General features: G+C 40.7%; 1 protein-coding gene and 1 pseudogene across 2 annotated transcripts in view; one reads left to right on the forward strand and one right to left on the reverse strand.

Moving 5' to 3' along the window:
- Positions 1-23,416, reverse strand: part of FAF1 (Fas associated factor 1) — a 495,949-nt gene that overhangs the window by 388,344 nt on the left and 84,189 nt on the right. Inside the window, exon 2 of the mRNA XM_079933727.1 lies at positions 6,620-6,688. Within this exon, the coding sequence (XP_079789853.1) occupies positions 6,620-6,688 (69 nt within the window). The remainder of the gene's footprint in view (positions 1-6,619; positions 6,689-23,416) is intronic.
- LOC307192624 (proline-rich protein 3-like) lies at positions 6,718-7,875 on the forward strand (annotated as a pseudogene). The gene is made up of 2 exons: positions 6,718-7,530; positions 7,743-7,875. The product of its transcript is annotated as a proline-rich protein 3-like (transcript).

A 23,416-nucleotide genomic window follows, 5' to 3' on the forward strand; every position in this document is an offset into this window, starting at 1 on the left:
TGCGCGGACTTCTTATTGCTGTGGCTTCTCTTGTTGTGGAGCACGGGCTCTGGGCGCGCAAGCTTCAGTAGTTGTGGCGCACGGGCTTAGTTGCTCCGCGGCATGTGGGATCTTCCCAGACCAGGGCTTGAACCCATGTCCCCTGCATTGGCAGGTGGATTCCCAACCACTGCGCCACCAAGGAAGCCCTAAACTACAATTTTAAAGCTATTAAAATTTTTATGGAGAGACCTGGGTTCAAAATCACCGTTTTACCCCTTATCAGCTGAGTGAGCATGAACAATTTACTTAAATCACCAGGCCTCAGTTTCTCATCTGGAAAATAAGGATAATATCTACCTAACCACCTTTGGGGACTGCTGTGAAGGTTCAATGAAATAATGTAGGTAAATCATTTGACATGATACCTAGCACAAAGTAGACCCTCAATAAAAAGAGAGATGGTAGAGGAGGATGGATGATGGCCAAACTACAAACTGAGAAACTGAAAACTTCTGTAGAATTTTAAGGGACTTACAGTTCTTTGAAAACAAGGGAAACAAAGAAGACTATAGCAAAATAGGAGAAACTGATACGATGAGATACTCCTTCACAGTAACATCTCTTTTGTCACAGCAAAGATCTGTGCAAATATAAGCCAGTGTCTAATGGCCATTGATGAAGGGCAGCACTCAATGTCTGACTGCTTTCTGACGACAGAAACTCATTATGTCACTGGTTAGACTAGTTCATTCATAAAACTGCAGGTGTTCATAACACTATATAAAGTATTGATAGCAAAGCAATGCACATTCGAGGAACTCTATAGCCACATCCTGAGTAGAGTAGTAAAAGAAATTGTTCTAAGGCATTTTAAGGTAAGTATTAAAACACATTTCTTCAAAAGTGAAAACTGGTGGAACGGAAATGTCTCAGACCACCTCAATGAATCTCAAAATGAGACAGATTATGTGCATAATTTTCCTTGGGTTTGACTTTTCAGAGTTACTGACTTTATTATAAGCTTCTATTAATACAAAACTATCTTTGAAGACTAGAAATTCAGTAACAATACAAAATTGGATAGGCTTATTTGTTTCATTTTTGCCCTAAGTTGGGACATGTGGTTAAAGATAAATACAAGCACTCTGAATAGAGTCTTTCTTCAGCAAAGCAGCTATGTCACCTCAGGCAGCAAATCAGAGCAGAAATTGAGTGTAAAGTTCAAAAATCATTTCCCAAGAGCATAGAGTACTTAAAATGTAGTATGGCTAGGTTAATGTTTACTTGTACTTTATTTCACTTAGCACTGGGTTATCAAGTGTACATCAAATAGCCTTCCCTGGATCTCCTAGAGCTTACTGGAAATTTTAATTTATTGAAGGAGTTTCATATATACAGCCCTTCCATGAAACAATTAGCACAGCATCTTGTCTGGCCATTATCTACGTCATAAAGTTGTTCAAAGAATTAATCAAAATGGTATACATACAAGTGTTTCAAAGTTATAAAATTCCATTAAAATGTTTACTTGTATTACTATTCATAATTGACTGCTTTTGTAGAATATTAAAAGAAATTAGGTCATAAATAGATTCTTCATAAATATTTCATGTATCAGGGATCTTGAGTATAAACTAGCCCAAACCCCTTATTTTATATGACGTTCAGAGAGAAGTAACTTAGCCTAGGCCATACTCAATAAAATAATGACAAGAGCTTTGATAAGCCAGGGCTCCTGATTCAAGATGAATGCAATGGGTTCACCACTAGAGTTAGCTGCCTCACACTTTGATTCTTCAAAATTAACACGAGCTGTACAGATTTCTATTCTCCACTGGCCCAAATTCTTCTATACTGAAAACAGAAAATGAGCAGTGAGTCAATTCTGGAGCCCAGATTTATAATTTATAATATATAGTGATGATGTAGCATGCTTCCATGTAAGAAAGCAATCCTTTGGTAAAAGATTCTGACTGTTAATAATTCTCCCTCAGGTATTCATCTTTCTGGATGTATATTGAAAATACTTGCCTGCAATGAAGGAATCAACTGCAATGACATTAGTCTCCTAACTAAAAGTGCAGGACAATGTGAAAAATGAAAGTCTGAAAAAGATAGGGGTATGGGGAGGATTCATGTCAGGTAAATCAGTATCCCAAGATGCTTACCAATAGTATTAAAGTTCATGTTATTTTGTTTTCAGAATTTAGCATTTATAACCCGAACTGCAGTTGCCCCAAAATAAGTAGTCAATTGTAGGGTACTTAAAACATAGTGTTTGGAAGCACTGCTCTGTGGATAGTTATATAATGAAAATAATGTACAGTATCACGGAAAGACTAACGACTAAAGTTGCTGGGACTGGGCTATATTTTCATATAGAACACTTTTTTATCTGTGTGTCTAAATCTATAAAACAGCAAAAATATTTGCAATCATTACTTTTTCAGGAAATTATTCCCATTTCTGAGTATAATATACATGTATAAGAGACTACCTGTCTTATCAATTTTTCAGTACACTTCTCAAAGTCAGACACCATATAGTGTTAACATGTTTTTAAGCTTTCACTGTATCTACCATAAATCTGGGTATACTGTAAGCATTCAGTACTGACAGAATGAGTTTTCTGTTATTGGACTTTTTTTAATTCATCACAATCTGGAATTGTGATGCCTAACTCACATTCCTCTACACATCTGTAGCAAAATATGCACAAAAACACTGCAGAAGTCTAACTGATATGTACAGAAAATTTAAAATACAGACATGTCCTAAGTTAAAAACTCAAAACTATGTAAACTGTTCCACAAGGCCCATAAAATACAAAGCAGTGATAATTATAATTTACAAACACAAAATATAATGCACAGGCAAAATATAAAAAACACCATATAAAAAGTTCCATGATCCTAAGGAAAGTTTGAATTAGTAATGGGTTATTCAAAATACTTGCTTTATTTTTTAAAACCCACAATGTAAAGTGAGTGCTGTATAAGAACAAGGGAAGTGAGAAATTTTATAAAGCAAGATACTTACACGACACAGCAAATGTTGACTGTGGATAAAAGTGCATTCTTTACAAGAAAAGCCAGCTAGGACATATATTTCAAAAGAAAGTTGAAGTTTAAGACTGTGAAAAATAGCCTGATGATTTTACTTGGGCCCAACACAGGATAAGATTGCATTTCTGCAGAGATATAGCACCAGTGTTTTTAGCTCAAGTGCTATTTTAATATTTTTCCAAAATCAAATAACTCAGAAACAGTTGGAGAATACCTGTACCATTCAATTATTTAACACTATCTGGGAAAAATTCTCTTCTTGCAATACTGTAGATAGATTATTGTACTGAAAAAATATCCAGAACCAATAAATGTTTAACCTTCAAAACTAATGAACATGGACCAATAGAAAGCAGATAAGGAAAGAACTTCTATGCATCCCCCCAAAATGGTAATTCTCACTTCAGACACTTGTAGTCCATTACTCCTAGTCTACAACCTCCCTTTACTCCAGCCCATATATCTCTCATCAGCACCATGCAAGAGTGGCTTGGTGGGATTTTTAACCTCAGCCAATAATCTGCATCAGCCTCTCCAAGGGATAGCCTAAGAATATACATACTAAATAAAGTAATGTTCTTGCTATTGCAAAAGAAGTTTCAAGACAAGAAACCTTGTGATATCATTCCAAATAAGTTGCTGCCCCTTCCCCCACACAGAAATCAGGAATATGTCACTATACTGTGCTTTGTTAAGAGAATAACATAGTGATAAAAGGATGGATTTGAAGTCAGGCCATACAAATATTTGTAAATTTTGACAAGTGCCACACCACAAAAAAATAAGATAGCACTGGTTTAATGAAACAGGCAATCTTAAAAATTTATATAGTTGGTAGAAATTTAAATTAGTGCAACCATCCTGGAAGGCGATATAAGTATCCAAAAACCTAAAAATATGTATACAGTTTGACCCAGAAACTCAATTATTAATTGAATTTATTCAATGTCTTCTAGGAAAACAATAGGTTAAGTAAGCAAGGATGAATGTACAAGAATGTCCTCTAATGTATGTAACTCCAAACTACCACAAAAACTCTAAATGTCTAACAGCATAGGACTGAATGGTAAAATGATTATGCCACAACCATACCATGAAATACCATCCAAACATTAAACATTAAAAAGAATGATGGGGGGCTTCCCTGGTGGCGCAGTGGTTGAGAGTCCGTCCGCCGATGCAGGGGACACGTGTTCGTGCCCCGGTCCGGGAAGATCCCACATGCCGCGGAGCGGCTGGGCCCGTGAGCCATGGCCGCTGAGCCTGCGCGTCCGAAGCCTGTGCTCCGCAACAGGAGAGGCCACAACAGTGAGAGGCCCGCGTACCAAACAAAAAAAAAAGAATGATGGGGCTTCCCTGGTGGCGCAGTGGTTGAGAGTCCGCCTGCCGATGCAGGGGACACGGGTTCGTGCCCTGGTCTGGGAAGATCCCACATGCCACGGAGCGGCTGGGCCCGTGAGCCATGGCCACTGAGCCTGCGCATCCGGAGCCTGTGCTCCGCAACGGGAGAGGCCACAACAGTGAGACGCCCATGTACCTCAAAAAAAAAAAAAAAAAAGAATCATATATGTCACATTTACTTGGATAGAAAGACATTCATGATAGGTTGTTAAGTGAAAAGGGCAGATTACAAAGGGCAGGAATAGAACAATCTAATTTGTATTTTTTAAATTTTAATCATATAATTAAGAGAAAACATTCTGAAATAATATACCCAAAAATGTTAAACAATAACTATCTCTAAGTGATGGAATTAAAGGTGAATACTAATTTATTCTTTGTAAATTTATACATTTTCTCATTTTTCTATAATGAGTTATTACTTTCACAAGCTGTAAATAGTTTTTTTATATTTTGAATTTAAAAATTAATAGTGGTAAATCTACACGAAACAAATAGCTTATTAACAGTTGATTATGTAAATCCATGTATGGACTTGAATATACCTACACAACTAATCTCAGCTCTATAATTATACACCTTGAGTTGTGACTTTCAAAAATTAGCACTTCTTCAAAATTCTAATTTAGACGTTTTTCGGATTTCAAAGGTATGGAGAGACCTCTGTGTCATCCTAACACAACCAATACTGTTCCTGTACTGTTGTACAATTTATTTTTAGTTTGTTTTGCAATTGTAAATAAATTACAGTTTTATCAATGTGCAGTGCTGTGCTGTGCTGTGCTGGGCCTTGCCTTTTGAGTTACTGCCCAGCCCCCCTTAAAAAAACTAAACCACTTCTATAATAAACTGCCTGAAGTTCATAAAGAAAGCCACAGCAGAATGCCACTTCCGGTACGCGGGCCTCTCACTGTTGTGGCCTCTCCTGTTGCGGAGCACAGGCTCCGGACCCACAGGCTCAGCGGCCATGGCTCACGGGCCCAGCCGCTCCGTGGCATGTGGGATCTTCCCGGACCGGGGCACGAACCCATGCCGCCTGCATCGGCAGGCGGACTCTCAACCACTGCGCCACCAGGGAAGCCCAGAATGCCACTTCTTTTTTTTTTTTTTTTTGCGGCACACGGGCCTCTCACCGCTGCGGCCTCTCCCGCCGCGGAGCACAGGCTGCGGACGCGCAGGCTCAGCAGCCATGGCTCACGGGCCCAGCCGCTCCACGGCACGCGGGATCCTCCCGGACCGGGACACGAACCCGCGTCCCCCGCATCGGCAGGCGGACTCTCAACCACTGCGCCACCAGGGAAGCCCGAGAATGCCACTTCTTTAACAGTTTTAGAAAGGAGTAATCATCAGTGAGACTCCCCACCCCCACCCCAAGAAATGAAGGAGAAACATCAGGTAGAGTTACGCAGACATTCAAACAAGTCTGATTTTTCTCTCCTTCCAATCTCCACCACAATACTACAGGGGAAGACAAACCTTAATATACATTCAGAGAAGAGAAGTTTAAAAATAACTTAAATTACCTAAGATTTCATAATAATTTATTAATCTAATACTAAACTAAATAGGAACTTCATATTAAAAATACGACATTTAGATTTTAGTCTTTCAGATTAGAATTATAGACGGCCTATGTATGGTATACTGAACTACCTATAAGGAATGTTAAAGACATTCAAGAATACATAGAATTTCATTACTTGTCATATAAAGAAAAAAGTACTTGAAATAAGTCAGACAGCGAAAGACAAATACTGCATGATCTGACTTATATGTGTAATCTAAAAGGAAAACCAAATCATAAGAATCATAAGTTTACCAGAGTAAACTGGTAGCTGGCAGGTGTGGGTGGAGAATGAGTAAAGGTGGTCAAAAGGTACAAACTTCCAGTTATAAGATGAATAAGTTCTGGGGATCCAATGTACAGCATAGTAACTCTAGTTAAACAATACCTCATTGTATACTTGAAAGTTGCTAAAAGAGTAATCTTAAAAGTTCCCACCAAAAAAAAAAAAAGAACTACGTGAGGTGATGAATGTGCTAACTAACCTTTCTGTGGCTATCAGTTTGCAATACATATGTATATCAAATCATCACGATGTACACCTTAAACTTACACAATCTTATATGTCAAGCACATCTCAATAAAGCTGAAAAAAGAAAGTACTTACCACTAAGTCCCAATTATTTTGTTCTAGCAACGTAATAGCTTCATCAATGTTTTCAATGCCAGTACAAGCCTAAAAACAAAGTAAGAATTTTAGATAGGATTTTGGGAGTGGAGAGGTTAATTAGTGTTAAAAAAAATAAACAGCATAATGTTGTAATTTAAGTTTGAATAGGTATATGAATAAAGCCAATACACTAAATGCCTAAAACTTCAAAGCATTTTACACAGAGGTTTGAAAATTGTTAATTACAATGTAAATTTACATTACACTGAAATAAAAGACAATAAAGTAATATAATATGTTTAAATGCTGAGCTCTGGAGCCCAGGATGATCTCTATATCTCTAACTGCCCAGAACAACTTTATTAAGAGCTTCTGATGGACAGCCATGTGTTAAAAATGAACTTCAATCCGTACTTTGTACTTTATACAAAAATTAACTCAAAATAATAACAGACGAAAACCCCGCTGCAGCCATTGCCACAACCACAATGCTGAAGTGCAAGAAGCAGAGTCAGCAGCAGCCCCCACTGCCAGAACAGGAAGACACTGGAGAGGGATGAAAGTCCCATCAGACCACCCAGTCTCCTGGGCCCTCCCATCATGACCAATGGAAACCCTGGTGACCCCAAATCAGCTCTTCACAGAGGTCCTCCAGGGTCAAGGGGACCAATGATTCCACCACTGCTGAGTCTCCCACCTCCTCCCTGGAGCAGAGGCCGAATTTGGGGAGGGCTGAGCTCCAAATCTGGCTCATATGGTCATAGTTGGTGGAGGGGCTAATGCTAAACTTCCTTTTCCTGGACCAGGCCATGGAGATCCCTCCAGGGAGGCTTACACAAAGAGCGGAGAAATCCTCAAAGCCTCAAGAGCTGGTCTCTTATCAAGAATACCTGCCCAGCGCTTCCCTGGTGCCACAGTGGTTGGGAGTCCGCCTGCCGATGCAGGGGACATGGTTTCGTGCCCCGGTTCGGGAGGATCCCAAATGCCGCAGAGCGGCTGGGCCCGTGGGCCATGGTCGCTGGGCCTGCGCGTCCGGAGCCTGTGCTCCAAAGTGGGAAAGGACGCGACGGTGAGAGGCCCGCATACCGCAAAAAAAAAAAAATTATACCTGCCCATCCAAGGATGGACCCCAGGTTATGGAAGTCAGATTCAACCACCCTGTCTGCCGGCATTTTGCCAAAAAGGTCCACTGTCCATATGAGGACTGAGCTCTGTGCCTTCTACCACGCAGAGTCCATGGACCTCCTCTGTGAGACTGTGCCTTCCCATCCAGGCTTGAAGGAGCCTTCTGTGACCTAGTGGCGATATACTTCCCTGTGGCCCTGTGATGTCTACTGTGGGGCTGTTCCAACTACCACCCTCAGTCAGTGACACCTATCCCCATGGCCACCTCCCCCATGTGGGGTCCAAAGTTGTGTTCATCACTGGTGCACGGTGTGCACTCTTTCTTCTGATCCAGCCTCCAGAGCCTCATCTTCAGGACCCCATCTTTGCTCCATTCAACTGCCTCCTGGATCCTCTTCCCCCTCGCCAATGGACGGCTGAACAGGAAACCTCTTTAGTGCTGTTTCTTGTTCATCTGTCCACCGAGCCCCCAGTGTTGCCCTTGATTCCTGAGAGCCGTAGAGCAGTTTCCTACCATTCCCTTCTTCTAGCTGCTTGCTTTCAGTCCATTATATGTCACAATCCCTACCCCCAATGTTGTCACCTGCTCTGTGAAACTCATCAGGTTGTCTGACCTGGGGTCAATTTTAAATGACTGGTACAGAGTTACTCCCTAAAAGGCTACACTTCCTGTTTTGGGGTTTTGTAATTTGTGTGTCAATAGCATGATCACCACTGCTATGGTCTGTGGTCAGTGCACTTTGTGAAACTGTACGTCCCCTCGTAGCCTTTTTCAGTGTCCACAGCATTTTTGTGACTTCCAACAGTTGAGTACATTCTTCTGCCAAATTGAGTGAGGCCACTGGTACCCTCTAGACTTTCCCCACCTCCCAACATGGGAGAATTATGAAACTTTCCACAAGACTGCCTCCCGGGCCCTCCCCATTCTTCTTCTAGTGTCAGTTTCTCTGGGTTTGACACAGGCCCAAGAGATGTCCTCTAAAGCGTCTGATGGGCCTACCCTATCTCGTCTCCAGCCCGTTTTACTTAGACTACATCACCGTGAGGCCACCAGCCCTTTTGTTTGAACTCTGTGAATCTCCACTTGGCCTACCTTTGGATAGAACCTGGGCAGTACTCTTGCCCACTTCCAACCTTCTTCTCCTACATCCCTGGCACTGGTTGTTTTCTATGAAAATGGCAGTGAACAGGTTCATATTTGAACTGGCCCTGAGGAAATAGGTCAGGAGCTGTGCGGGCAAGAGGGAGGGATGAGAGCCATTGGAGAAATGAGAATGAATTATTTTCTTAAATTTTTTTATATTAGTTACAAACGCAGTGGAAAATAAATACATACATACCTAAATAAATAAATAAATAACCTAAAGTAAAACCCCAAACTACAAAGCCTCTAGATCTGTGCTGTCAGATATGGTAGCTACTAGACAGATATGGCTAATGAGCCCTTGAAATGTGGCTCAACTGAGTTAACATGTGTTGCATTAAATACATACCAGTGTAGGCCTTAGTACAAAAATAAAAATGTAAAGTATCTCAATAATTTTTCTAGTGAATAAATGTTGAAACGATCATTTAAAATATATTAGCTTAAATACAACATAAATGTTTAAATTAATTTCACCTGTTTCTTTTACACGTCTTAATGTGGATACTAAAAAATTTTTAATTACATATATGACATTCAATTTCTAATTCCATTCTAGAAAAAAACATAGAAGGAAATCTTTGTGACATTTAGATTCAACAGCAAAAGTACAATCCAAAAAATTGATAAAGTGGACTTTATTAAGAACTACTACTCAGGGTTTCCCTGGTGCACAGTGGTTGAGATTCTGCCTGCCGATGAAGAGGACACGGGTTCATGCCCCAGTCCGGGAAGATCCCACATGCCGCGGAGCGGCTAGGCCCGTGAGCCATGGCCACTGGGCCTGCGCGTCCGGAGCCTGTGCTCCGCAACGGGAGAGGCCACAACAGTGAGAGGCCCCAGTAACGCAAAAAAAAAAAAAAAAAGATATCGAAAAAAAAAGAACTACTACTCAGAAATTTCCTGGCAGTCCAGTGGTTAGGACTCCGCACTTTCACTGCCAAGGGCCCAGGTTCGATCCCTGGTCAGGAAACTAGGATCCCACAAGCTGCGTGGTGAGGCCAAAAAAGAATTAATAAAGAGAAGCTTTTAAAAAAAAGAACTACTGCTCTTCGAAAGACACTGTTAAGAGAATGAAAAGGCAAGCCACACGCTTGGGAGAAAATATCTGCAAAACATATGTAACAGAGGACTAATAACCAGAATATAAGAATTTTAAATTCTCAAAACTCAGTTTAGATAATTTGTAAGTAGCAAAAGATTTTAACAGAAACTTGACCAAAGACGATATACATATGAGAATAAGGACATGAAAAAACACTCAACATCATTAGTCATTAGGGAAATGCAAAACAAACAGAGAGATACCATTTCCATATGTTAGAGTGACAAAAGCCCAAAATACAAACAATATCAAGTGATGGTAAGGATGCAGAAAAACTGGAACTCTCATATACTGTTGGGGAGGAAGCAAAATGATATAGCCACTCTGAAAACAGTGCTAACAGATTAGCAGTTTCTTAGAAAGTTATGACACAGTAATCCCACTCCTAGGTACTTATCTAAAAGAAATAAAAACTTATGTTCACATGAAAATTATACATGAATGTTTTTAACAGCTTTATTTATAATGGCTGAAAACAGACCACACCCCAAATGGCCTTCAACTGTACATTCATACAATAGAAAACTACTCAGCGACAAAAATGAACAAATTACTAACAACACAAAACAATGTGGATAAACCTCAAATGCTAAGTAAAAGCGAGACTCAAAAGGCTACACACTGTATGATTCCATTTACATGACATTCTAGAAAGACAAAGTTAAAAGAACAGGAGACATATTAATGATTACTAGGGTTATCAGGTGGGAATAGGGGTTGACTACAAACACCAAGAGGGAATTCTGCAGGGTAAAGGAACAGTTTGAACCCTGAATAACATAAAAAAGCAACAAAAGGCAACCAAGTAAGACATTTAAAAATGCAATCTTCATCTTAAGCTACATGAAAAGACAAGGATAAACCAAAGGCTTGAAAGTACTAATAAAAGCTACTGAGAACAGTTAAGGTAGGGGCAGAAGTTACACAGAAGGAAGCAGAAAGAAAAACTACAGGGACTGCAGAGCAAGCCTAACAGCAGCAATTATCAGAAAGCACAAGCAAAAGTACACCTCCTTCAATGACATCACCATTTGTCTTTAAAAAAACCAAAACACAGTGGAGGACATAGTTCCAAGAGCCCATCCCTCCATAGAAACATGAAAAAATTGAGAAAACTGTCAAAACTGTCAAAAACTGTCAGAATCAAATTTGCCAAAACTCTGGAAAACAGCCAAAGCTATAGGTCAACCAAGCAAATGCTGAAACAAGAAAAAGGTGACTTATTGTAAAAACAGTATGAAAACCCTGAGGCATTTTTATTTCCCCTTCCTCACTCTTGCCTCAAGAGCAGTCTTGAATGCACTAGCCTACATTCCAATGGTTGGACCCTGGACCCTGGTTCTAGAGGGAGCCAAGAAGACTTTGTTCTCAAAGAATGTTTGTCTCTTGTGACCTATCAGGCTACCTGAAGGACTGACTGAAGGCACTCTCCTTTGTTTCATCGACTTGGATCTCACTTAAGACAGCAAAGTAGCTAGCAGGGGGCAATTCTTCAAAAATACTTTAAGGCTGGGGCTTCCCTGTTGGCACAATGGTTAAGAATCTGCCTGCCACTGCAGGGGACATAGGTTCCATCCCTGGTCTGAGAAGATGCCACATGCCACAGAGCAACTAAGCCCATGCACCACAACTACTGAGCATGGGCTACAGAGCCCGGAAACCACAACCACTGAGCCCACACGCCACATCTACTGGAGCCTGAGCGCCCTACAGCCCGCGTGCCTCAACTACTGAGCCCACGTGCTGCAACTACTGAAGCTTGTGCACTCTAGGGCCTGCGTGCCACAACTACTGAACACACATGCCACAACTACTGAGCCCGTGTGCTGCAACTACTGAAGTCCGTGTGCCTAGAGCCCGTGCTCCGCAACAAAAGAAACCACTGCAATGAGAAGCCCATGCACCACGATGAAGAGTAGCCCCCACTCACCACAACTAGAGAAAGCCCACACACAGCAACAAAGACCCAAAGCAGCCAAAAATAAATAAACTTAAAAGAAAAACACTTTAAGGCAAATGAAAACTCCACTGCCACCTGGGACAAAATATTACAGTTGAGTCAAACAACAGAAATGTCCAAAACCTGGAGGAAAAGCTGCAAAGTGAGTTTCTTTGGGAAATTAGGGCACTGGAAAACATTTGGGCAATTCAGAAGGGCATGCATATGTCCAAGGCAGGACACTTACTCAGAGAAAACTACTGGCTCATCTCTATGCTCAGCAAAAGCAGGAAGTGAAGGCTAACATAGAGTTTTAAACAGCCTAGCTGAGTGTTAGAGTGCCCCAACACAGAGCCAGTCTACAAAGGCTAGGAAAGGATTTTCTTCCTTCCTTTCTTTTTCTTTCTTCTTATTTTCTTTTTTACTCTACGCGTTCAGGAAATCTCTCTCGCAACACTAGCAGACCACAACTAAAGAAAAAGAGATTTCAGACACTGTTACATACTAAATGTTTATGTTCCCCCACCCCCCTCAAATTTATATGTTGAAGCCCTAAGGCCCAGCGTGATGATACATTGAGATGAGCCTTTGGGAGGTAATTAGGTTTAGATGAGGTCATAAAGGCGTGTAACAGCAAAGAGCCAATTCTGACTCCATGTTGTATCTGTTTCTTTGACTTTAACCTTTGCTTTTCATTGATTTTGTTATTATGATCATACATGATGGCCTGCCTCAGGGAACCCTGTGCCTCTGCCTGAATGTTAAACTAAAGTGCCTTTGTTCAGCTCAAAGGGAGACAATCTGACCCTGCCCACCTGTGAACAGCTGCAGAAAAGAAGAAATTAACACATCCCCTCCTATTCTGCAAGATAAATGGCCTTTTTACTTTACTTCCTCGCGTCCTCTCCCTCTCTCCTTCTTCTATAAAAGAAACTGGCATCTAGACCCCAATAAGATGGTTATTTTGAGACATTATTCTGCCACCTCCTCAGTCTGCCGGGTTTCCGAATAAAGTCGCTATTCCTTGTCTCAACACCTCGTCTCCCAATTTACTGGCCTGTCATGTGGCGAGCAGAGTGAACTTGGACTCAGAGGAGCCCTCAGGATGGGATTAGTGGCCCTTATAAAAAGAGACAAAGAGAGGCTGCTCTTGCTCTCTCATCTCTTTCTCAATGCCATGTGAAAACAAAGAGATAAGTGGCCATCTGCAAGTCAGGAAGAGAGTTCTCACCAGAATCCAACCATGCTTGCACCCTGATCTCAGACTTCCAGCCTTCAGAACTGTGAACAAATAGATTTATGTTCTTTGGTATTTTGTTATGGTAGCCAGAGCAGATTAAGACAGAAACCACTCATGATAAAAAAAATTTACAAATATAGTTTAGAAAAGTCACTAAACAAACAGAAAATAAAAACCCGTAGAGAGAATCAAAAACAAACCATGAGTAATGGAGAAGAATCTGATTTCCAGAGTTATCACACTGCAATATTTTAAATGTCCATTTTTCAAAACCAAATTGTGAGGCATTCAGGGAAACAAAAAGTATGGTCCATTCAAAGGAGAAATTAGTAGAAATTGTCTGTGATGGAAGAACAGACAACAGACTTACTAGACAAAGACTTTCAATCACTATCTTAAATATGCTCAAAGAGCTCAAAGAAACCATGGAAAAAGAACTAATGAAAACCAGAAGGATGACATGTCAACAAATAGAGAATATCAATAAAGAGATAAAGATTTTACAAAACAGAAAAAATCTAGAACTGAATAGTACAATAGCTGAAATGAAAAATTAGCTACAGGATTTAAGAGCAACTTTAGGCAGCCAGAAGAAAGATAAGAGCACTTGAGGAGAGGTCAACTAAAATTATCCAGTCTCAGAAGCATGAAGGAAAATGAACAGAGCCTAAGAGATATATGAGACCCCACCAAGTGTACCAACATATGCATAACAGGGAGTCTCAGAAGGAAAAGAAGGAGCAGAAAAAATATTTGAAGAAATAATAGCTGAAAACTTTCCAAATTTGATAAAAGACAAGAAACTACATATTCAAGAAGTTCAATAGTTCCAAGAAGGATAAATACAAAGACACCCATACCAAAACACATTATGATAAGCTATCAAAAGCCAAAGAGAATCTTGAAAATAGCAAAAGAAAAGTAGTTCATGTACAAGGAATCCTCAATAAGATTAAAAGCTAATTTCTCATAAGAAACTATAAAGGTCATAAGGCAGTGGGATAACATACTTTAAATGAAAAACAAAAACTGTGAACAACAAAAAAAAAACTGAAGGAGAAATAAAGACACTCCTAGATAAACAAAAGCTGAAGTAGTCTGTCACTACTAGACCTATGCTACAAGAAGTGCTAAATGAGAAATGAAAAGATACTAGACAGTCACTGGAAGCTATACAAAGAAATAAATAACACTGGTAAATGTAAGTACAGAGGTAAATATACTGGGTGGGCCGAAAAGTGCCTTTGGTTTTTTAAGTAAAAATAAAAGACACATTTTCACCAAGAACTTTATTGAACAACATATTCATCCTTTTGTTCCACTACCTTCTGCCATTTTTCAGGTAACTCCATAATTTGATCTTCCCAAAACTTTTTATCTTTCTGAGCAAAGAACCATTCCAGGTACTTTTACAGTCTTCCAGGGGATTGAAATTTTTTGCATTAAGAGAATTTTGGAAAGACCGAAATAAATGGAAATCCGAAGGTGCAATGTCTTGTGAATATGGCGGATGAATCAGAACTTCCCAGCCAAGCTGTTACAGTTTTTGCCTGGTCATCAAAGAAACATGCAGTCTTGCATTATCTCATTGGAAGATTAGGTGTTTTTTGTTGACTAATACTGGATGCTTTTAATAGAGTGCCACTTTCAGTTGGTCTAATTGGGAGTAGTACTTGTTGGAATTAATCGTTTGGTTTTCCAGAAGCAGCTCATAATAGAGGACTCCATTCCAATCCCACCATATTCACAGCATAACATTCTTTGGATGAAGACCAGCTTTTGATGTGGTTGGCAGTGGTTCATTTTGCTTGCCCCATGATCTGTTCCATTCCACATTATTGTACAGTACCCACTTTTCATCGCCTGTCACAATTTGTTATAAAAACGGAACACTTTCATTACGTTTCAGTAGAGGATCCCATGCACAAATATGGTCAAGAAGGATTTTTTCACTTAACTTATGTGGAACCCAAACATCAAAGTGATTCACACAACCAAGCTGGTGCAAATGATTTTCAGCATTTGACTTGGATATTTTGAGTATGTTGGCTATGTCCTGCATGGTATATATAACGTTGATTGTTCTCAATTACTGTTTTCATTTGATTGTTATCAACTTCAACTAGTCTACCCAACCATGGAGCATCATCCAGCAAGAAATCTCCATCATGTAACTTCACAAACCACTTTTTACATATTCAATCAGTTGCAGCACCTTCTCCATATACTGCATAAATCTTTTTGTGCATTTCAGTTGCGCTTTTACCTTTCCTGAAATAATAAAGCATAATATGCCGAAAATGTTGCTTTTTTCCCTCCATCTTCAATATTAAAATAGCTACACAAAAATTCACCAATTTTGAAGTCTTTTTTTAAATGCACGCTGATATGACAGCTGTCACATACAATCTAACAAAATTGTTTCAAATGAAATTAAGCCAACTAAGTGCTACTAGAGACATCTTACAGAACAAAAACGAACGAAACTTTTGGCCCATCCAATAAAAGCCAGTATTATTGTGCTTTCGGTTTGTAACTCCTCCTTTTTTCTGTATGATTTAACAGAAAAATGCATAAAATAGTAATTACAAAATGATGTTAATGGGCATATAATGTATAAAGATGCAAGATGTGATTACAACATAAAGGAAAAAAGAGAGGAGCATAGTTGTATACTCTTGAAGTTGGTATTAATTCAAATTAGATTGTTATAAATAGAAGGGGTTACTTGTAATTCGTAGAGCAACCACTAAAAAAACCCAAAAAATATACATAAAAAGAAATGAGAAAGGAATCAAATCAGTACAACACAAAAAAGTCAAACACAAATGGCAGAAATGAAGGAACTGAGCAGGGAAGAAAGATACAACACATAAAAAACAACCTTTTTGGGTTTCCCGGGTGGCGCAGTGGTTAAGATTCTGCCTGCAGATGCAGGGGACATGGGTTCATGCCCCAGTCCGGGAAGATCCCATATGCCACAGAGCGGCTAGGCCCGTGAGCCATGGCAGCTGAGCCTGCGCGTCCGGAGCCTGTGCTCCGCAACGGGAGAGGCCACAACAGTGAGAGGCCCGCTTACCGCAAAAAAAAAAAAAAAAAAAACCTTTTATGATGAAAACACTTAACTATGAATAAAAGGGAACTTCTTTAACATGATAAAACACATTTATGAAAAACCCAGAACATCATACTCAATCATGAAAGAATAAAAGCCTTTATTTACCGTATGATCAGGAACAAGATAAGAATGCCCACTTTTGCCACTTTTATGCAACATTATATTGGAAATTCTAGCCAGATCAATTAGGCAAGAAAAAGGAAATTAAAAACATAGAAACTGGAATAGAAGTAAAATATCCCTATTCCCAGATGACACGATCTTATACAAAATCCTAAGGAATTCACACACACACACACACAAAAAAAAAAAACAAAAACTATGAGAAATAATAATAAATTCAGCAAAGTTGCAGGATAAAAGATCAAAACTCAGTAATATTTCTATATACTAGCAAAGAACAATCTGAAAAGGATGTTAAGAAAATAATTCTGGGGGTTCCCTGGTGGTGCAGTGGTTCAGAATCCGCCTACCAATGCAGGGAAGACAGTTTTGAGCCCTGGTCCGGGAAGATTCCACATGCCATGAAGCAACTAAGCCCGTGCTCCACAACTACTGAGCCTGCACTCTAGCCTGCAAGCCACAAGTACTGAAGCCCACATGCCTAGAGCCCATGCTCTGCAACAAGAGAAGCCACCACAATGAGATGCCCACACACTGCAACGAAGAGTAGCTCCTGCTCCACACAACTAGAGAAAGCCCGCATGCAGCAACAAAGACCCAACACAGCCAAAAATAAAGAAAGAAAGAAAGAAAATAATTCTGTTTATGATATGGTACAAAAGAATAAAATATCAAGGAATAAGTTTAACCAAGGAAGTGAAAGATTTGTACAGTGAAAACTTCAAAACGTGGCTGACAGAAATTTTAAAAGAACTAAATAAGTGAAAAGACATCAAATGTTCACAGATTCTAAGACTTACTATCATTAAGAGAACACGGACTTCCCTGGTGATGCAGTGATTAAGAATCCACCTGCCAATGCAGGGGACACAGGTTTGATCTGTGGTCTGGGAAGATACCACATGCCGCGGAGCAACTAAGCCCGTGCGCCACAACTACTGAGCCTGTGCTCTAGAGCCCGCAAGCCACAACAACTGAGCCCGCGTGCCACAACTACTGAAGCCCGTGTGCCTAGACTCTATGCTACGCAACAAGAGAAGCCACTGCAATGAGTAGCCCATGCACCACAACAAAGAGTCGCCCCCGCTTGCTGCAACTAAAGAAAGCCCACATGCAGCAACAAAGATCAAACACAGCCATAAATAAATAAATAAATAAATTTTTAAAAAAGAGAGAGAGAACAATACTACCCAAAGTAATCTACAGATTCAATGCAATCCCTATCAAAATTTCAACAGCGTTTTTTGTAGAAATGGAAAAAGCTGACCCTCAAATTCATATAGAACTGCAAGGGATCCATAATAGTGAAAACAATCTTTGAAAAAAATATCAAAGTTGAAATACGGAGGGCTTCCCTGGTGGCACACTGGTTAAGAATCTGCCTTCCAATGCAGGGGACAAGGGTTCAAGCCCTGTTCCAGGAAGATCTCACATGCCGCGGAGCAACAAAGCCCATGCGCCACAACTACTGAAGTCCACGTGCCTAGAGCCTGTGCTTCGCAACAACAGAAGCCCCTGCAATGAGAAGCCCACACACTGCAATGAAGAGTAGCCCCCACTCACTGCAACTAGAGAAAACCCGTGTTCAGCAAAGAAGACTCAATGCAGCCCAAAATAAAATTAATTAATTAAAAGAAAAAAAAGTTGAAAGACTCACCCTTCCTGATTTCAAAACATACTACAAAGCTACAGTAATCCAAACAGTGTAAAAACAATGTACAACAGATATTAAGACATATAATAGAATTGAAAGTCCATAAGTAAACCCATACATCTATGGACAACTGACTGTTCAAAACTGTGCCAAAACAATTCAATAAGGAAAGAATAGTCTATTCAACAAATGCTGCTGAGACAACTGGATATCCACATGCAAAATAATGAAGTTGGACGCCTACCTCACACCATATACAACAATTAACTCAAAATGGATTAACAGATAGGAGGGGAAGATGGCGGAAGAGTAAGACGCGGAGATCACCTTCCTCCCCACAGATACATCAGAAATACATCTACACGTGGAACAACTCCTACAGAACACCTACTGAATGCTGGCAGAAGACCTCAGACCTCCCAAAAGGCAAGAAAGTCCCCACGTGCCTGGGTAGAGCAAAAGAAAAAAGAATAAACAGAGACAAAAGGATAGGGACGTGACCTGAACCAATGGGAGTGAGCTGTGAAGGACGAAAGGTTTCCACACACTAGGAAGCCTCTTCGCGGGAGGAGACTGCGGGTGTTGAAAGGGGAAAGCTTCAGAGCCGCGGAGGAGAGCACAGCAACAGGGATGCGCGGGCAAAGCGGAGAGATTCCCGCACAGAGAATCGGTGCCGAACGGCACTCACCAGACCCAGAGGCTTGTCTGCTCACCCACCGGGGTTGGCGGGGCTGGGAGCTGAGGCTCGGGCTTCGATCAGAGCACAGGGAGAGGACAGGGGGTGTTGGGGTGAACACAGCCTGCCGGGGGTTAGTGCACCACGGCTAGCCGGGAGGGAGTCCGGGGGGAAAAGTCTGGACCTGCCAAAGAGACAAGAGAATTTTTCTTCCCTCTTTGTCTCCTGGTGCCCGAGGAGAGGGGATTAAGAGGACCTCTTAAAGGAGCTCCAGAGACGGGCAGGAGCCGCGGCTAACAGCGTGAACCCCAGAGACGGGCATGAGACGCTAAGGCTGCTGCTGCCACCACCAAGAAGTCTGTGTGCGAGCACAGGTCACTATCCACACCCCACTTCCAGGAAGGCAGTGCAGCCCTCCACTGCCAGGGTCCTGGGATCCGGGGACAACTTCCCCGGGAGAAGGCACGGCACGCCTCAGGTTGCTGCAACATCACGCCGGCGTCTACCTCCGCAGGCTCGCCCCACACTCCGTACCCCTCCCTCCCCCGAGGCCTGAGTGAGCCAGAGTCCCCGAAGCAGCTGCTCCTTTAACCCCATCCTGTCTGAGCGAAGAACAGACGCCCTCCGGAGACCTACATGGAGAGGTGGGGCCAAATCCAAAGCTGAGCCCCAGGAGCTGTGAGAACAAAGAAGAGAAAGGGGTATCTCTCCCAGCAGCATCAGAAGCAGCGGATTAAAGCTCCACAGTCAATTTGATGTACCCTGCATCTGTGGAATACATGAATAGACAACACATCATCCCAAACTGAGGAGGTGGACTTTGAGAGCAAGATTTATTATTTTTTCCCCTTTTCCTCTTTTTGTGAGTGTGTATGTGTATGCTTCTGTGTGAGATTTTCTCTGTATAGCTTTGCTTCCACCATTTGTCCTAGGGTTCTATCCATCCGTTTTCTTGTTGGCTTTTTTTCCCTTTTAAAAAAAATTATTTATCCTTAATAATTACTTTTTATTTTAATAACTTTATTTTATTTTATCTTACTTTATTTTATTTTATCTTCTTTCTTTCTTTCCTTCCTTCCCTCCTTCCTTCCTCCCTCCCTCCCTCCCTTCTGCTTTCCTTTCCTTCCTTCCTTCCTTCCTTCCTCCCTCCCTCCCTCCCTCCCTCCGTCCCTCCCTTCCTTCCTTCTACTTTTTCTCCCTTTTATTCTGAGCGGTGTGGATGAAAGGCTCTTGGTGCTGCAGCCAGGAGTCAGTGCTGTGCCTCTGACGTGGGAGAGCCAACTTCAGGACACTGGTCCACAAGAGACCGCCCAGCTCCATGTAATATCAAACGGCGAAAATCTCCCAGAGATCTCCATCTCAACACCAACACCCAGCTTTACTCAACGACCAGCAAGCTACAGTGCTGGACACCCTATGCCAAACAACTAGCAAGACAGGAACACAACCCCACCCATTAGCAGAGAGGCTGCCAAAAATCATAATAAGTACACAGACACCCCAAAACACACCACCAGATGTGGGCCTGCCCACCAGAAAGACAAAATCCAGCCTCATCCACCAGAACACAGACACTACTCCCGTGCACCAGGAAGCCTACACAACCCACTGAACCAACTTTAGCCACTGGGGACAGACACCAAAACCAACGGGAACTAAGAACCTGCAGCCTGCAAAAAGAAGACCCCATACACAGTAAGATAAGCAAAATGAGAAGACAGAAAAACACACAGCAGATGAAGGGGCAAGATAAAAACCCACCTGACCTAACAAATGAAGAGTAAATAGGCAGTCTACCTGAAAGAGAATTCAGAATAATGATAGTAGAGATGATTCAAAATCTTGGAAATAGAATAGACAAAATGCAAGAAACATTTAACAAGGACCTAGAAGAACTAAAGATAAAACAAGCAACAATGAACAACACAATAAATGAAATTAAAAAATACTCTAGATGGGATCAATAGCAGAATAACTAAGGCAGAAGAACGGATAAGTGACCTGGAAGATAAAATAGTGGAAATAACTACTGCAGAGCAGAATAAATAAAAAAGAATGAAAAGAACTGAAGGCAGTCTCAGAGACCTCTAGGACAACATTAAGCACACCAACATTCGAATTATAGGGGTTCCAGAAGAAGAAGAGAAAAAGAAAGGGACTGAGAAAATATTTGAAGAGATTATAGTGGAAAACTTCCCTAATATGGGAAAGGAAGTAGTTAATCAAGCCCAAGAAGCACAGAGAGTCCCATACAGGATAAATCCAAGGAGAAATACACCAAGACACATATTAATCAAACTGTCAAAAATTAAATACAAAGAAAACATATTAAAAGCAGAAAGGGAAAAATAACAAACAAGGGAATCCCCATAAGGTTAACGGCTGATCTTTCAGGAGAAACTGTGCAAGCCAGGAGGGACTGGCAGGACATATTTAAAGTGATGAAGGAGAAAAACCTACAACCAAGATTACTCTACCCAGCAAGGATCTCATTCAGATTTGATGGAGAAATTAAAACCTTTACAGACAAGTAAAAGCTGAGGGAGTTCAGCACCACCAAACCAGCTCTACAACAAATGCTAAAGGAACTTCTCTAGGCAAGAAACACAAGAGGATGAAAAGACCTACAATAACGAACCCAAAACAATTAAGAAAATGGGAAAAGGATCATACATATCGATAATTACCTTAAATGTAAATGGACTAAATGCTCCCACCAACGGACACACATTGGCTGAATGGATACAAAAACAAGACCCATATATATGCTGTCTACAAGAGAACCACTTCAGACCTAGAGACACATACAGACTGAAAGTAAGGGGATGGAAAAAGATATTCCATGCAAATGGAAACCAGAAGAAAGCTGGAGTAGCAAATCTCATATCAGACAAAGAGACTTTAAAGTAAAGACTATTAGAAGAGACAATGAAGGACACTACATAATGATCAAGGGATCGATCCAAGAAGAAGATATAACAATTGTAAATATTTATGCACCCAACATAAGAGCACCTCAATACATAAGGCAAATACTAACAGTCATAAAAGGGGAAATCGACAGTAACACATTCATAGTAGGGGACTTTAACACCCTATTTTCGCCAATGGACAGATCATCCAAAATGAAAATAAATAAGGAAACACAAGCTTAACATGATACATTAAACAAGATAGACTTAACTGATATTTATAGGACGTTCCATCCAAAAATAACAGAATACACATTTTTCTCAAGTGCTCATGGAACATTCTCCAGGATACATCATATCTTGGGTCACAACTCAAGCCTTGGTAAATTTAAGAAAATTGAAATTGTATCAAGTATCTTTTCCGACCACGACGCTATGAGGTTACATATTACAGGAAAAGATCTGTAAAAAATACAAACGCATGGAGGCCATACAATACACTACTTAATAACGAAGTGATCACTGAAGAAATCAAAGAGGAAATTTAAAAACACCTAGAAACAAATGACAATGGAGACACGACAACCCAAATCCTATGGGATGCAGCAAAAGCAGTTCTAAGAGGGAAGTTTATAGCAATACAATCCTACCTTAAGAAACAGGAAACATCTCGAATAAACAACCTAACCTTGTACCTAAAGCAATTAGAGAAAGAAGAACAAAACAACCCCATGGGCTTCCCTGGTGGTGCAGTGGTTGAGAGTCCACCTGCCAATGCAGGGGACACGGGTTCGTGTCCCGGTCCAGGAAGATAAGGCATGCCACGGAGTGGCTGAGCCCATGACCCATGGCCACTGGGTCTGCGCATCCAGAGCCTGTGCTCCGCAGAGGGAGAGGCCACAACAGTGAGACGCCCGCGTACCGCAAAAAAAAAAAAAAAAAAAGCCCAAAGTTACCAGAAGGAAAGAAATCATAAATATCAGATTAGAAATAAATGTAAAAGAAATGAAGGAAACGATAGCAAGGATCAATAAAACTAAAAGCTGTTTCTTAGAGAAGATAAACAAAATTAATAAACCATTAGCCAGACTCATCAAGAAAAAAAGGGAGAAGACTCAAATCAATAGAATTAGAAATGAAAAAGGAGAGGTAACAACTGACACTGGAGAAATACAAAAGATCATGAGAGATTACTACAAGCAACTCTATGCCAATAAAATGGACAACCTGGAAGAAATGGACAAATTCTTACAAATGTACAACCTGCCAAAACTGAATCAGGAAGAAATAGAAAATATAAACAGACCAATCACAAGCACTGGAATTGAAACTGTGATTAAAAATCTTCCAAAACACAAAAGCCCGGGACCAGATGGCTTCACAGGCCAATTCTATCAAACATTTACAAAAGAGCTAACACCTATCCTTCTCAAACTCTTCAAAATACAGCTGAGGGAGGAACACTCCCAAACTCATTCTACAAGGCCACCATCACCCTGATACCAAAACCAGACAAGGATGTCACAAAGAAAACTACAGGCCAATATCACTGATGAACATAGATGCAACAATCCTCAACAAAATACTAACAAACAGAATGCAACAGCACATTAAAAGGATCATACGCCATGATCAAGTGGGGTTTATTCCAGGAATACAAGGATTCTTCAATATACGCAAATCAATCAATGTGATAAACCATATTAACAAATTGAAGGAGAAAAACCATATGGTCATTTCAATAGATGCAGAGAAAGG

This window comes from Stenella coeruleoalba (genome assembly GCF_951394435.1).
Source record: "Stenella coeruleoalba genome assembly, chromosome: 1".
Lineage (NCBI taxonomy): Eukaryota > Metazoa > Chordata > Mammalia > Artiodactyla > Delphinidae > Stenella > Stenella coeruleoalba.